Genomic DNA, 15,156 nt, shown 5'->3' on the forward strand with positions numbered 1-15,156 from the left:
CAAGGGTCATTTCTTCCTCTTGGGACCCTATCTCCTGTGTTTATATGGAAAGAGCAAAGGTGGTTCATAAGCTGAAGTGCATAATAAGCTATAAATGCTTGGATCATGTGGGGCCAATGTACAGATCAGGCTTTTCTTTTGAGGGGGTGGGAGTGTCAAAACGGTACCAAACAAATAGCAGAGATTGTACATAATATTTAAGGATATCTTTGATTGAATAAGCCTTGCACCAGCATTCCAGCCCCTAAAACTCCCCTAAAATATTCATTGCTTGTATAGGCGTCTTGATTGCCTATTTAGTTTATGCAGAATACCATTATCTGGATTATATTTTTTTCCCGCAGCAGGTAGTGTCACTGTCGCACAGCTCCAGGGTCCTAGTGTTGTGGGTTTGAGCACTGCTCCGGATGGCTGTCTTTGAGGAATTTGGTGTTTTCTCCCTGTGTCCGCATGGGTGTCCACCTTTTGCTCCGGTTTCCTCCCATGTTCCAAAAGCATGTTGGTAGGTGGATTGGCGACTCAGAGTGTGAGTGTGTGTCGCCCTGTGAAGGACTGGTGCCCCCTCCAGGGTGTGTTCCCAGCTTATGCCCAGTGATTCTGGATAGGCTCTGGACTCAATCCTGAACTGGATAAGCGGTTACAGACAATGAAAAAATTACTAGTTGAACTCAGTGTGGGGCAAAATTCTGATGACAATCTGAATCATAATAGAAGAAGCCAACTATCTATGCCAAGGAGACTGGAAAGGAGTCTGATAGTCTAATCTCTCAGGAAGAACAGTGGAGATTTATTCAAAGTTTAGAAGTCCAGATATCTTTGGGTCTTGTTAACGAGTGATTGGAAGAAGAACTGTGAGATTGTCCACAATTTAGTTACGGTGTCTATACAGGAAGCCTGTCGTAGGAACAGAGGGAGCAGAACCATAAAGCGATGTTCTTGATTTACCAGTTGACTTGCATCTCTAGCCTCGCCTATGGTCATGAGCTTTGGGTAATGACTGAAAGGATGAGATTGCGTATACCAGTGGCTGAAATGTGTTTTCTCTGGCGGATTGCTGAGCATACTGTCCAGGATTGGGTGAGGAGCTCTACAATCTCGGAGGAACTGCTTCTTTACATTGAGAGGAACCAGTTAAGGTTGTATGGGAACCAGATAAGAATGCCTCCTGGAGGTACAGGTGCATCTTGATAAATTAGAATATCATCAAAAAGTGAATTTCTTTCAGTAAATCAATTCAAAAAGTGAGACTTGCTTTATATAGATTTATTAAAGAGTGATCTATTTCAAGCATTTATTTCTTTTAATGATGATCATTATGGCTTACAGCGAATGAAAACCCATTAAGTCGTTATCTCAGAAAATTTGAATATTATATAAGACCACTTTAAAAATAATTTTTAATACAGAAAAAGTTGGCCTAGTGAAATGTACAGTAAATTCACTCAGTACTTGTTTAGTGGCATGGAGGCGATCAGCCTGTGGCTGATGTGTTACGGAAGCTCAGGTTGTATTGATCGTGAACTTCAGCTCGTCTGCATTGTTGGATCTTGGGTCTCTTATATTCCCCTTGACAATACCTCATAGATTCTCAATCAAGCAGTGATACTCCATCCATCATCTGTAAGCGTTTATCCAATTTTAGGGTCGCGGGGGGTCCAGAGCCTACCTGGAATCATCGGGCGCAAGGCGGGAATAAACCCTGGAGGGGGCGCCAGTCCTTCACAGGGCAACACAGACACACACACATTCACACCTACGGACACTTTCGAGTCGCCAATCCACCTGCACCTGTGTTTTTGGACTGTGGGAGGAAACCGGAGCACCCGGAGGAAACCCACGCAGACACGGGGAGAACACACCAACTCCTCACAGACAGTCACCCGGAGCGGGAATCGAACCCACAACCTCCAGGCCCCTGGAGCTGTGTGACTGCGACACTACCTGCTGCGCCACCGTGCCGCTCTAGCAGTGATACTGTGGACCTTGATTTCCAAATGAAATTGAAAATTTACTTTCTTCTGAAAACAAGACTTTGGACCACTGACCAACAGTCCTGTCCTTTTTCTCCTTGGCCCAGGTAAGACACTTCTGTCATTGTCTCTGTTTGACTCCAGCGTTAGTCCAATGACTTTCATCTGGACATCTATTCTAGAGATAAACTGCAATTAAGTGAACAATTAATATTTATGTTTGGAATAAATAAAAAGTAAAATATGTGATAAACAACAGAAATTGAACGATGGGATCCTTAACTGTAATAAAAAGATCTGGTAAAGCAACCAAACTCAGAAATAGGCACAAAGTAACTGCTTATAACTTATGAGACAAACAGCACAAGGAGAAGCATTAAATTTATTTTGTGCAAGTGTTTAAAACCCTTGGTGAAATTAAATGTATTTCTGATTTTCTAAAGTCAAAAGAGGCCAGCAAGGTGGCGCAGCAGGGAGTGTCGCAGTCACACAGCTCCAGGGATGTGGAGGTTGTGAGTTCAAATCCTGCTCCTGATGACAGTCTGTGAGGAGTTGGGTGTGTTCTCCCTGTGTCTGCATGGGTTTCCTCTGCGTGCTCTGGTTTCCTTCAACGGTCCAAAAAAAAAAAAACACGTTGGAAGGTGGATTGGGTGGATTGATGTGTGTGTTGCCCTGTGAAGGACTGGCACCCCCTCCAGTGTGTGATCTTGCCTTGTGCCCAGTGATTCTGGGTAGGCTCTGGACCCACCGTGACCCTGAACTGGATAAGTGGTTACAGACAATGAATGAATGAAAAAATAAAGTGAAAATAGCTGTTGCAACATGGAGTCTAAATAATTTCTAGAAGATTACAGGCTTTAAATAAGCCAATATTCCCAAACCTTTAGCTATATATTATAATTATTGTTTAAGACATAACTGGACACTGGACCAATTTCCTTTCTAAAGAAAATTAAAAGCCAAAGCTGGAGTGCCCTATACATTCACTACCCACTTTGCGTAAGTCCTCGCAAATTAACGAAGGCGCCCTCGTGTCAATTTAGGGGGAGTTTGTGTATCATCATAAGGTGAAGAGAAACTATACTTCAGGATATGAAAAGAGGAAACAAAACAAAAAGACTCCACGAGACTGAGCTGCAAGAACAGCAGTGAAGTAAACCTGTGACTGTTCTTCTCAAGGTTGGATGGTTAATAAAATATAGTTTATTTAGAGGTGGTGTGCACTGTGAGCCACTCTCCACATCCATGAAAGCCTCGCAGCATCACAGTACCATGAACCAAATTTTGAAGCAGAAGAGTGAAAAGTAAACATATACTGATGTTTTTATACTGTCTAGTACTCATTTACACTTCCCCAAACACACCAGAACAGTCTAAAGGTTTTTTTACTATTTACCACATTAAAAATGACATAGGCATTTCCACGTGCTAAGTTGAGTTCTTTTAAGTTTCAGTTCCAACTTTAATGCTGCCACAATATTCATACAATCACACTAACACTGGCATATCTGACATTTTTGTTACACCTTAAACAGTGAAGCACTTACTGGTGCCTTGACAAAACTACTGCATAATTTACGGTTACACAAAGCTGTATTCCACCTTAAGGACTGCAGCTGTTACAGAATCAGACTGATGCTAACTTGGATGCTGGAAGGCTGATCACAAAGTAAATTAAGTTAAAACTGTTTTGTATTGTTGTTTTTTTTTGAATAAATATTGTTTTTTACACCTCATTTTGTTCTGTATATGGTTTTTATTCTTAAACCAAAAAAGGAGGGAGAATACTAGTGGAGAGTCAGGTGCAACTGTCAACAATTTTTTATCCCATCAAAAGCTTAATCCATGTTTTTGGAAAGCAGTCACTAATGTTATAATCAGATTTCCTATCTTCCAGTCAGTACCATTACAACCTACAGGAGGTGTGTTGTATGATAGATCCAAGTTGCATTGCATGGTAATCATACAGATGATGTAATGCCTTGTTATGATTCTTCTTCCACTTCTCTTAATGAGGGCATTGGCTAATGAGTTGTTTTTTTTTACCACACATCTCCAAAACTACAAGCCCCAGGAGAGTCCATACACTTCTGCCTTCAGTTTAATGATCAGTACATTGTTATTGTGTATTATCTGTTCCCAGCCAGGTCATTTTCCATATTTCCACAGTCAAAAAGTAATGACAAAGTGTGGCTATGGCACACTTTATAGATTATTTATTTTCTCCCATACTTTAAAATCTACAGAGAAGATACATTTTATGAAAGAAAAGTAACTAAACAAAATAACAGCGTTATGGCAATTGTCTAAGTGCCACCAGGATGGAAGACCGTGTTCCAAAATGATTCTCAGGCCCGAGGAGAAACCAGAGGAACAAAGACACGGAGTCAAGTATTCAGTCCAATCTCTAGTTTATTCAAACATATGTTGCAGTGTATATAGGACCTTTGTCACGTAGGCCAATGGTCGTGTGTACCGTTCTGTCATTATTACATCATGTCTCATTGCTCAAAACACAGACACTCCCAAACTGGCATCTTATGCTATACATATTTCTGTTGTCTTGTTTTGTCTTGTCAGCATAACGTTTGCAGATGACTAGGTCAGGTTTTCCAATCAGGTTGTTCTTCAAAAAGTTTTTTAGACTAGAGATCTTTCTTCTCTGACTTCCCTCCCCACTCCCAGGTCATTTCATGAGTATTATATAATAAACACTTTAAGGTCATGAGCTTAAGCACAATTTGTTCTGTACTTCAATCATGATGTATCTGTGTATAACAATATTTAAAGAGTATATTGGTGGATTATCATTATTATCTCATTACAATGTTATATTGCATTTTCCCATCACACATAGCATGTCTAAAAATGTATTCCTTTCAACATAATAGCCTTTATTTGCTTTTTTAAATATTTGAAGTGGTGTTTATTCTCCTTTCCTATTTTCTCCACAAATTTTAAAGATCATAAATTATGCAATGCGACATACACAGTAATAAAAAAAATCAGTGAGGGTCATATCTTTTTCACAGCACTGTGCTTGCTGTGTGGATCAGTTGTGTTGCTGTCACACAGCTTCAGTCTCTGGGCCAGGGGTCACTGTCTGTGAGAAGTTTGGTGTGTTCCTGCCTTGTGTCCAGTGAATCCAGGCAGGCTCTGGGTACACTATGATACAGAAGATGAATGAATAATGAGATTGTATGCTTCTTAATGTCTTTCTGCAGCTATTAAGCTTTTTAATTAGGAGCCAAAACTTGAATTAAGAAAGGGGAAGGCCAAATTATATATATATATATTTATAAAATACAGAACCTTCCAAAATTTAAAGGAGCAATCTGTAATATTGACACCAAACATTTAAACTATAATACAGTTTCACAACTGGAGAGAGCCCTAAGCCTCCTCCATCTCCTGGCCAGATGTAAAGCTCTACCAGGTTGCCAGTTTGAAGAAAAGTGAACGAACAAGCAAGAGACAAGTTTAAAATCTTTGAACTGTAATAGCTCAGAAGAATGTGCCATAACCAACATATTTACACAAAAAAATTGTTCACAATTTCACTAAATCGTTTATCTACGCAAGAGAAAAAAAAGTGAATGAACAGACACCATTTCCTTGCATTTATAACCCTTTACTGTCCAAATCCACCTTAATATTTCGACTACAAGGTCGGTGTTACTTATTGATTTTGCCTTCCACCATAAATGTCATTCAGGAGGCAGAACTTTGCTTTTTATTCACAATTTTCATAGTCAACCATTTGCTTACATGTGTTCGTTTACGAGTCTTTATTGGTGTTATTCACCATCTTCTTAAATTCTCTGTTCCACCTTAAGAGCCGAAACTAGCTTTATAGATGTAGAATTTTTTTGAAGCCACTGTTATTCTAGTTTATCAGTTTAAAACACACAAACCAATAGTATGTGCTGTCACTAAACATTTACCTAAGTGAAAGGCAAAAATTGAAAAAGTCCCTGCAGTTTTCGCTGCATTTACAAGTATTTACTGTCTAAACCACCTTAAATTTTTTTGATTAGACAAGGCTGGTGTTATTTTCCCTTCAACCATAAATGTCATTTTAGGAGGTAGATCCTTGCTTCTTATTCATAATTTTCATATTCAAGTGTTTAGTTTCACCTTAAATTGGTCAATTTAAGAGTGTTATTCTCCAGCTTCTTATTGAAGCTAGCAATAGGTTTATGAACAAATCTTGTTTTGAAACACTTCTTATTTCCAATTTCATCCATTTAAAACACACAACTTTCAAGTCAGTAAAACATTTACCTACTAGGGAAATGCTTATACGTGAATGTGTGTGTGTCTGTGTTGCCCTGTGAAGGACTGGCGCCCCCTCCAGGGTGTGTTCCCGCCTTGCGCCCAATGATTCCAGGTAGGCTCTGGACCCACCGCGACCCTAAATTGGATAAGCGGTTACAGATAATGAATGGATGGATGGATGGAAATGCTTATATTTGCTGTGTACTACCAAGATTGATTTCTCCATAGAGGATCACAGGAGCTCCGCTCCGGACTGTACTTCTCAAAGAGAATATACTGTTTCAGCAATGCTACAAGCGGCAGCAGTGTTTTAGCTTTGATTATTTCCTTAACCTATGTGAGCACACACTGGACATTTTATGATTAAAAACAGTAAATATTTTACACATTGCTCCTTTAAGCTATGTAAACCTGTTTTTGCACCAGAACTGTCACCATAAGACAAACAGCACTTATAGGAACACTATATAATAGTTTTACCTTAACATTATAGCTTCAGTATCATTGTGATGCTTCACTGACCTGTAATAGTGAGCCTCTTCCGTTGCTACTCTGGGCTCAGCACTGCAGAAACTGTTTTTAACTATTGTAGCAGGGTATGACCCCCTCTTTAGCATCATGAAAGGGTTCTTCAGGTTGATGGAGAATGTTGTTTATAGCACCTTTTAGAAAAAGGCTCTGTATGGCACCAAAAACGGATCCTCTATTACAGTGTCAAGCTTGTTACAACACAAGAACCGTTTTTGGTGCCATACAGAACCCTCTATAGCACATTCTCCATCATCTTAATCAAGCCAAAGGTTCTTTCGTGGTTCTACATAGAACCATTTCCTTTACCAAAGAACCCTTGTAGGACCATCATTTTTAAGTGTATATTTTTCTGTGACATAAAAGTAGGATCTGGACGCCTATCAGTGTGACGTCACACAGGATTACATAAGCGGGCAGAGGTGCACCTACAATCAAAGCTATTGGGAATGCGTGGAAGGTGGGCGCGCTGGAGTCAGAGACATGACGCTGAAGCTGGTGTACCGGGGCATGCTCGTGCACTCCACGCGCGACACACCGCTGGAGATCCTGAAGGATTACTTGCTGGGGGTCGACAGCAAGGGGAAGGTACGTGAGGAAATAAATAAACCAAAAAGCCTTATGCTTAAGTTTTTTGGCAAACCTGGTCCCATGACAGGTTGATATTTTAAGTGTGCTTTAAGGAGAATTATTATTTTTTAAATATATCTATAAACATATGGCACCTTTTACAGTTTCTGTATGTCATCGCCAACGGTTACCAAACATGTTAAACTGAACACATGTAGAGAATGGCTGTAGAAAGCCGTCGTCGTTTTATTTCAAATAAGAAAAGCAAAGATTTTGCGTTTTCTTTCCCTGTATGAACTTAAATTCACGTTGACCACTTTTGTATGTTAATAATATTCTAATAATCGTTTTCCTGCAATGTTTTTCTTAACACTGGTGGGTTTGGGCTTTGTTTAAAAAATTAAAAATAAAGTAAACAAAAAAAAAAAAAACTAAAATCTATGTTCAAGTGATATTTTTATGTGCCTACAAGAAACAGTGGTGTTAGGGACTAGTTTTACTCCCTAAAGCTACACTAGATTCTCTTTTCTAAAAGAAATGGTTAAAATGGTAAAAATCTGTAGTTAAACTACAATTTGATAGAACTGTGTTTCCTGTTGATTTCTGTTGTGGACTATGGCCAGGAACTTTTTACACACTTTTTATTTCTTGTAAGGAAAAAAACGTATCCGACATTTTAATTAAGTTGAAGACATGTTAGGAGCAAGCCAGTAATAAACTAGAGGTCTTCATTTCCAGGAGAAAACGCTATATGTTTCGCCGCTTATCTCCCCGTGCCCCGTCGTTCCTCGCAACCGAATCTTAAAAGCATAAAAAGACGGCCGATACATTTTGAATGCCACCTTTAAAACATCCGCCTTAAGAACCCCACAATTGTATTGAGACATCCACCTTCAAAAATGGCCACTTGAAATAAATAATATGTTCAAAACACAGCCAGTATATTTTGAACGCCGTGTTTTAAAAAAATTCCACCTTAAGAAACCCATTCTTTAATTCTGCGCTCTGAAAATACGTTTGCCTATCCCAGCTAACAAAATGACGTCTTGAGCACGTCCTTTAAAGTTGAAAGGACGTCAGAAAATGACATTATATGAACGTTATTTTGTAAGGTCCCAGAAACCGTTCAGAACGTCCCCAGCACCTCATAAAACTGCGGTTAAGCCAGCCGCCGTTTGAGAAAACACGGTTAAACTAGCCGCACGTCAGATTTCAGTGCGCGTATACTAGTGACAGAGCGGTAATACTCAATGCGCGTGAAGACCTGAGCTTATGCCCTTCATTTTAAAGAAAGTAACAGCATTTACCCGGTTTATATATTGGTCATTTCTAGTAAGTAGTCCAAACAATCAACAGATATCAGTTCAGAGTTTAGTACACTATGTAACTATGAAGTATGAAGTGATTTTACTGTATAGTTTTTATGTAAATGACATTCAAAATCCCAATAATTATCCATTGTTTTTAATGTTAACTCAAGTTTACTGCTTTATAAAATGGTTATTTTGAATAAGTAGTCCACACAACCAATATATATCAATTTAGTGTTTGCCATACTATGTACCTATAAAATATGAAGTGATTTTACTGTATAGTTTGTATGTAAATGACATTCAAATTCCCCATAATTGTCCATTGTTTTTTAACATGAGTCAGGTTCACTGCTTTATAATATAGTCATTTCTAACAAGTAGTCCACACAACCAACAGATATCAGTTCAGAGTGTACCACACTATGTATCTATGAAATATGAAGTGATTTTACTGTATAGTTTTTGAGTAAATGATATTCAAAATCCCTATAATTGTCCATTGTTTTTTTAACATGAGTCAAGTTCACAGCTTTATAATATGGTAATTTCTAATAAGTAGTCCATACAATCAACGGATATCAGTTCAGAGTGTACCACACTATGTACCTATAAAATATGAAGTGATTTTACTGTAATTTTTTTTCTGTAAATGACATTCAAAATGTCCCATAATTGTCCATTGTTTTTGAACACGAGTCAAGTTCAATGTTTTATAATATGGTTATTTCTAACAAGTAGTCCATAAAACCAACAGATATCAGTTCAGAGTGTACCACACTATGTATCTATGACATATGAAGTGATTTTACTGTATAGTTTTTGAGTGAATGACATTCAAAATCACAATAATTCTCCATTGTTCTTAATGATGATATAAAGCAGTGGACTTGACTCATGTTAAAAAACAATGGACAATTATGGGAATTTTGAATGTAATTTACTCAAAAACTATACAGTAAAATCACTTCACAATTTATAGGTACATAGTGTGGTACACTCTGAACTGATATCTGTTGGTTTTATGGACTACTTATTAGAAATAACCATATTATAAAGCAGTGAACCTGACTCAGGTAAAAAAAAACAATGGACAATTATAGGGATTTTGAATGTCATTTACATAAAAACTATACAGTAAAATCATCTCATACTTCATAGATACATAGTGTAGTAAACCCTGAACTGATATCTGTTGATTGTTTGGACTACTTACTAGAAATGACCAATATATAAACCGGTTAAATGCCGTTACTTTTGCTTTAAAATGAAGGGCATGAGCTCAAGTCTTCACGCTCCTTGAGTATTACCGGTTTGTCACTAGTATACGCGCACTAAAATTTGACGTGCGGCTAGTTTAACCGTGTTTTCTCAAACGGCGGCTGGCTTAACCGCAATCTCATAAAACCACGTCTATAGGACATCCTCATAATGGCTTTAAAGTTGTGAATAGGTGTAAAGATAACGTAATATGGACGTTATTATTTTAGGGTCCCAGAAACCGTTCAGAGGATGTCTTTTCTGACGTCCTCACGTTTCAACAACGTCCCCAGCACTCATAAAACCACGTCTATAAGACGTCCTCAGAATTGCTTGAAAGGATTGTACGTCTTTTTATTTTGAAGGACGCTTTTATATGGAAACTTAAATTCACATTTGTAAAATAAATACATTTTAGAAAATAGAAATTACTTTTCTAAATACATTATCATTAAAGTGACAGTAATTGTTTAATCAGTAATGAAAATTATTATTGAAAATGATTATTTCAGTAATGAAACATTACACATGACCACATTTTGTGTGGCTATCTAAATTATATTGTGCTATAAAGTTACCCAACAGACAGAATGCATGTCTAATAAAATTAAAGCTCCACATTTTTTTGTAAATTGTACAAATTCCACAACATGTTATGAGTCACCTTGCATGTTATTTTTTCTTGTATGTTCTTTAAGGGTTATTTTAATAAATATACAGACTCAAAGTTCAGTCATCTCTTCAGTAAAGTTAATATTGAAAACAAACACACATAAAAAAAAAATTGTATTTAATATTTATTGATGTCATGTTTTAAATTTATTTTCACATTTTAATGCTTTATAGGGCTGGGTGATATGGACAATTATCTCGATATATATATATAACTGAATGATGTATGATCTATTTACCACCGAGCCCTGCTTTACTGTACTTTACAGATGTTGTTGCTCATGTCCTCCAGCAGTCATTTGTCCGCCTGAAGTGATCTATTGGCAAAATTAAATACAAATTAAAATAATCAAAACAAACAATCCAACACAAAACTAATACAGAACAGATTTCAAAGATCAGCAGTAGGAGCTAGAACCTGAGATTATTATGTAACTAATTCTGCCAGCCAGAACATCTGCCTAATGCTGTAAATGTAAATTTATACAGTGCTCTGCAAACGTTTAGGCATCTAAGATAAAAATAAATTAAATAATTTAAATTAATGCATTCTCAGTGAGCATGGTGCTTGTATAAAGTTATGTATAATTACAGTAAATACAAAAAAATAATAATATAAAACAAATAAGAAATATAAGATCTTTTTTTTCTATAAAGTTGTAGGTGTGAGTGAGTTTGAAGAACAATGTTTTGTTCAGATTCTACTTGATTGTGTCAGGATTCTCTGGGGCGCACTGACGTAGGCGGACGCACACGCTGAAACACAAATGACTTTATTTAAACAAAAAGATAGAGACAGAGACTTGATAACATAACCGACTTGGCACGATACAAAGAACGAATGACCGACAAAGGGAAGTGAAGGAAGGGGACTTAAATACAAAACACAGACAAGACGCACCTGAGACAGATAATGAGGGGGCAGGGTAACAAATGAGACAAACGAGGAGGTGGAACAAAGGCGGGACTAGAACAACAACAAAACAGAGCCATGTGCTGAAAGAGGACATGGCCGAGAAAACAGACATGACAAGACGAGGGCGTGACAGATGCCCCCCCCGAACGCGCAACTCCCGTGGCGCGTACACCTAAACCCCCCAGGAGCTGGAACAGGAGAGGGCATGGAAAACAAGACAAACTAGGACAAGACAAGGAACAATTAGGAGACAGGACTCAGGACAAGACAGGAACAGACATAGGAACTGGGGACACGACAGGACCGGATATATGAGACGGGACACGGGACATGACAGGAGACTGACAAAGGGGGGCAACAGGAGACTGAACAAGAGACTGGAACCGACTGGACAGGACGGGAGTGGACACATGAGACTTGACTGGAGACTGGGGTTGTATATTAGACAGGAACTGTGACAAGACTGGGGACTGAACAGGTTTGGGGACAGAAGACTGGACATGGGCAGGTGACAGGACAGGGGACTGGAATGCAGACAAGACAGGTGACTGAACACTGGACGGATACGGGGACTGGACATGAGGCAGGACAGGTGACAGGACTGGGTGCTGGGAATGGATGGGAGTAGAGACTGGTGACGAGACAGGGGACTGGACAGGAGACGGGACTTGAGACAGGACAGAGGGCTGAAACTGGGACTGAACAGGAGACGGGACTTGAGACAGGACAGAGGGTTGAAACGAGGACTGGACTGGAGAAGAGACAGGTGACAAGACACTAGAATGCAACGGGGACTGGACATGAGACAGGACAGAGGGTTGAAATGGGGCCTGGACAGGACTAATAGGGGACTGGACAGGACTTGACAGGGGAACAGGGACGAGTTCCAGTTCCTGCACACACCTACAATATATGTGAGAGAAACAAAACAAAGTTGTTATTAATAACATAAATATTACACATCACCCTAGAGCATGGTTAAGAAACAGCTATATGAAACACTACAGAAACCATAATTTTAAGTGCAAGATATATAGAAGCAACAGAAGACTTGCTATGTCCCAATTCTATTGTAAACAAGTCTATCCCAGCTAGCAAGGTAGACCTGGGCCAATTCTGGCTCAGGCTCGGAACTGTTGGCTGGCTGCCGTCTCGGTGTGAATGCGGCACACCGCGTCTGGCCCAATTCTGGCTGCACGTTGGCACTGTCGGCTGGCGAGGCGATTGCCATTGCAGTTAGCACACTACACTGATCAGAGCATTTTATTAAATACTGCGTATTAATCGTATATGGCCCACATGTAAAAAGAAAAGAACATAACTGGAAACTGTCTGGAAAACGATGTAAAAAATGTTAAATAAATATAATCATTATTTTAACTTGTTAAATGCCATACAGTTATATGTAAGCTGTTAATATTGTAATAATTTAGAATATTGATGTAAAAACGGGCGGCACGGTGGCGCAGCAGGTAGTGTCGCAGTCACACAGCTCCAGGGGCCTGGAGGTTGTGGGTTCGATTCCCGCTCCGGGTGACTGTCTGTGAGGAGTTGGTGTGTTCTCCCCGTGTCCGCGTGGGTTTCCTCCGGGTGCTCCGGTTTCCTCCCACAGTCCAAAAACACACGTTGCAGGTGGATTGGCGACTCGAAAGTGTCCGTAGGTGTGAGTGTGTGAGTGAATGTGTGTGTGTGTCTGTGTTGCCCTGTGAAGGACTGGCGTCCCCTCCAGGGTGTATTCCCGCCTTGCACCCAATGATTCCAGGTAGGCTCTGGACCCCCCGCGACCCTAAATTGGATAAGCGGTTACAGATAATGGATGGATGGATGTAAAAACGGCGGCATGGTGGTGCAGCAGGTAGTGTCACAGTCACACAGCTCCAGGGACCTGAAGGTTGTGGGTTCGATTCCCGCTCCGGGTGACTGTCTGTGAGGAGTTGGTGTGTTCTCCCCGTGTCCGTGTGGGTTTCCTCCGGGTGCTCCGGTTTCCTCCCACGGTGGATTGGTGACTCCAAAGTGTCCGTAGGTGTGAGTGAATGTGTGTGTCTGTGTTGCCCTGTGAAGGACTAGCGCCCCCTCCAGGGTGTATTCCCCGCCTTGCACCAAATGATTCCAGGTAGGCTCTGGACCCACCGCGATCATAAGCGGATAATGTATGAATGATGTAATGACTGGGAGACGAACGACAGAAATGATTATGATAGATAGGGTTAATAAAGAGACAGTGCCGTGCTGAAGGGAGGAAATTGTTATTTAGGTTTTTGAAAACAGAAGGTGGCAGAAGCGAATAGCTGTAAAAACACTGAAGAAGAAGACAATGAAGATTCACACTCTTTTCTGTGACAGCGGCGCAAGCAGCTCTCACCGGCCTCAGGGTCCAGCTTCATCCCGTAAATATTTCAATTTAACCTTATATTTTTGGATACATAAGTATTTTGGTATCGCCCAAATGTAGTTAACATCATTAATGTTATGTACAATATTCTATAAACTGCTATACGCTATATACATAATATTGAACAGTTTTTTTTTTCTAATGACAAACTTTAGCTAACCTGTTTAACTCTAGCTAGCTCTTTTTTTTCCTCTGACATTGAATACATTTAAATGACATGACAATCGCTCATACGTGAGTTATTTTAATTTGAGTAATTATGTGGTTTGATGGCGTATTTTATAAGATGATGTGAGCATTTTTGTGGGGTTTTTATGACACAGAACCGCATACCTCAGTATAAGAATAAAACTGCTGAAACATGTTAAGAAGTCATAAGGTACTAGCTAAGTAGGTTAAAATACATTCTCAATTCTGGTATTGGTGTAATGTAATGTTTTAAATATATAATTCCACATACACTAATTCTTTGTTAGGGAGTAGCAGAAGGAGGTTAAATTGAAAACGATAGAAGCCTATTTACTGAGAGAAAAAAATAAAAGCATCTGAAGTAGTTTTTTTTGGAGCTGTGAAGTTAGTTAAATTTTTCAAAATTAACTATGAACATGAACTAATTCATTTTCTTTATGTAATTATGTAAAGATGGTGTCACGCCCTCGTCTCGTCATGTCTGTTTTCTCTATCTCAGCACATGGCTTTGTTTTGTTGTCGTTCATGCCCCGACTTTGTTCCGCCTCCTTGTCTTTACCCTCGTTATCCGTTTCAGGTGTTTCTCGTTTGTTGTTGTATTTAAGCCCCGTTGTCTCACGTCCTCTTGTCGAACATTTCACCTCTGTTTCGTCGTGTTCCTAGTCATGTTGTTTCTGGTTCTCGTTCTTTGTACTGTGTCAAGTCAGTCCGCCCCCCACGTCCCTAACAGAATGTTCGACCAAACTAAGGACGCAGCTAGCACAAAGACTCTGTTTGACAGGGCGATGGAGTGGAGTAGCCGGCTCCAGCTCATGCCTGGCGCAGTTCCGTATCCCCTATCGGAAAAGTCAACTCGTGAATCGAGTAATTGCGCCAGTGCGAGTCGAAGGAGTCGGCGTAAGAAACGTGCTGGAGTCACCCCCTCGATGGTGGATTACCCCCTCAATTCCGGGGAAATTTTAGTGAGGCTAACAGGGGCGCACCTCTGGGGGATCCATGGATAAAGAAATCCCTTAAGAGTGCACCCATCAGACCCCCTAAACCCTTAACAGCTGCAGGGCCCCCTGCCTC

At 39.7% G+C, this 15,156-nt stretch overlaps 1 protein-coding gene across 1 annotated transcript in view; it reads left to right on the forward strand.

The window, feature by feature from the left end:
* The first annotated feature begins 7,259 nt into the window (after positions 1 to 7,259).
* The window catches only part of LOC136679444 (guanine deaminase-like), a 35,296-nt gene continuing 27,399 nt past the window's right edge, over positions 7,260 to 15,156 (forward strand). The window contains exon 1 of the mRNA XM_066657959.1: positions 7,260 to 7,364. Coding sequence (XP_066514056.1) covers positions 7,260 to 7,364 — 105 coding nt within the window. The remainder of the gene's footprint in view (positions 7,365 to 15,156) is intronic.

The sequence above is a fragment of the Hoplias malabaricus genome, chromosome Y, assembly GCF_029633855.1.
Source record: "Hoplias malabaricus isolate fHopMal1 chromosome Y, fHopMal1.hap1, whole genome shotgun sequence".
Lineage (NCBI taxonomy): Eukaryota > Metazoa > Chordata > Actinopteri > Characiformes > Erythrinidae > Hoplias > Hoplias malabaricus.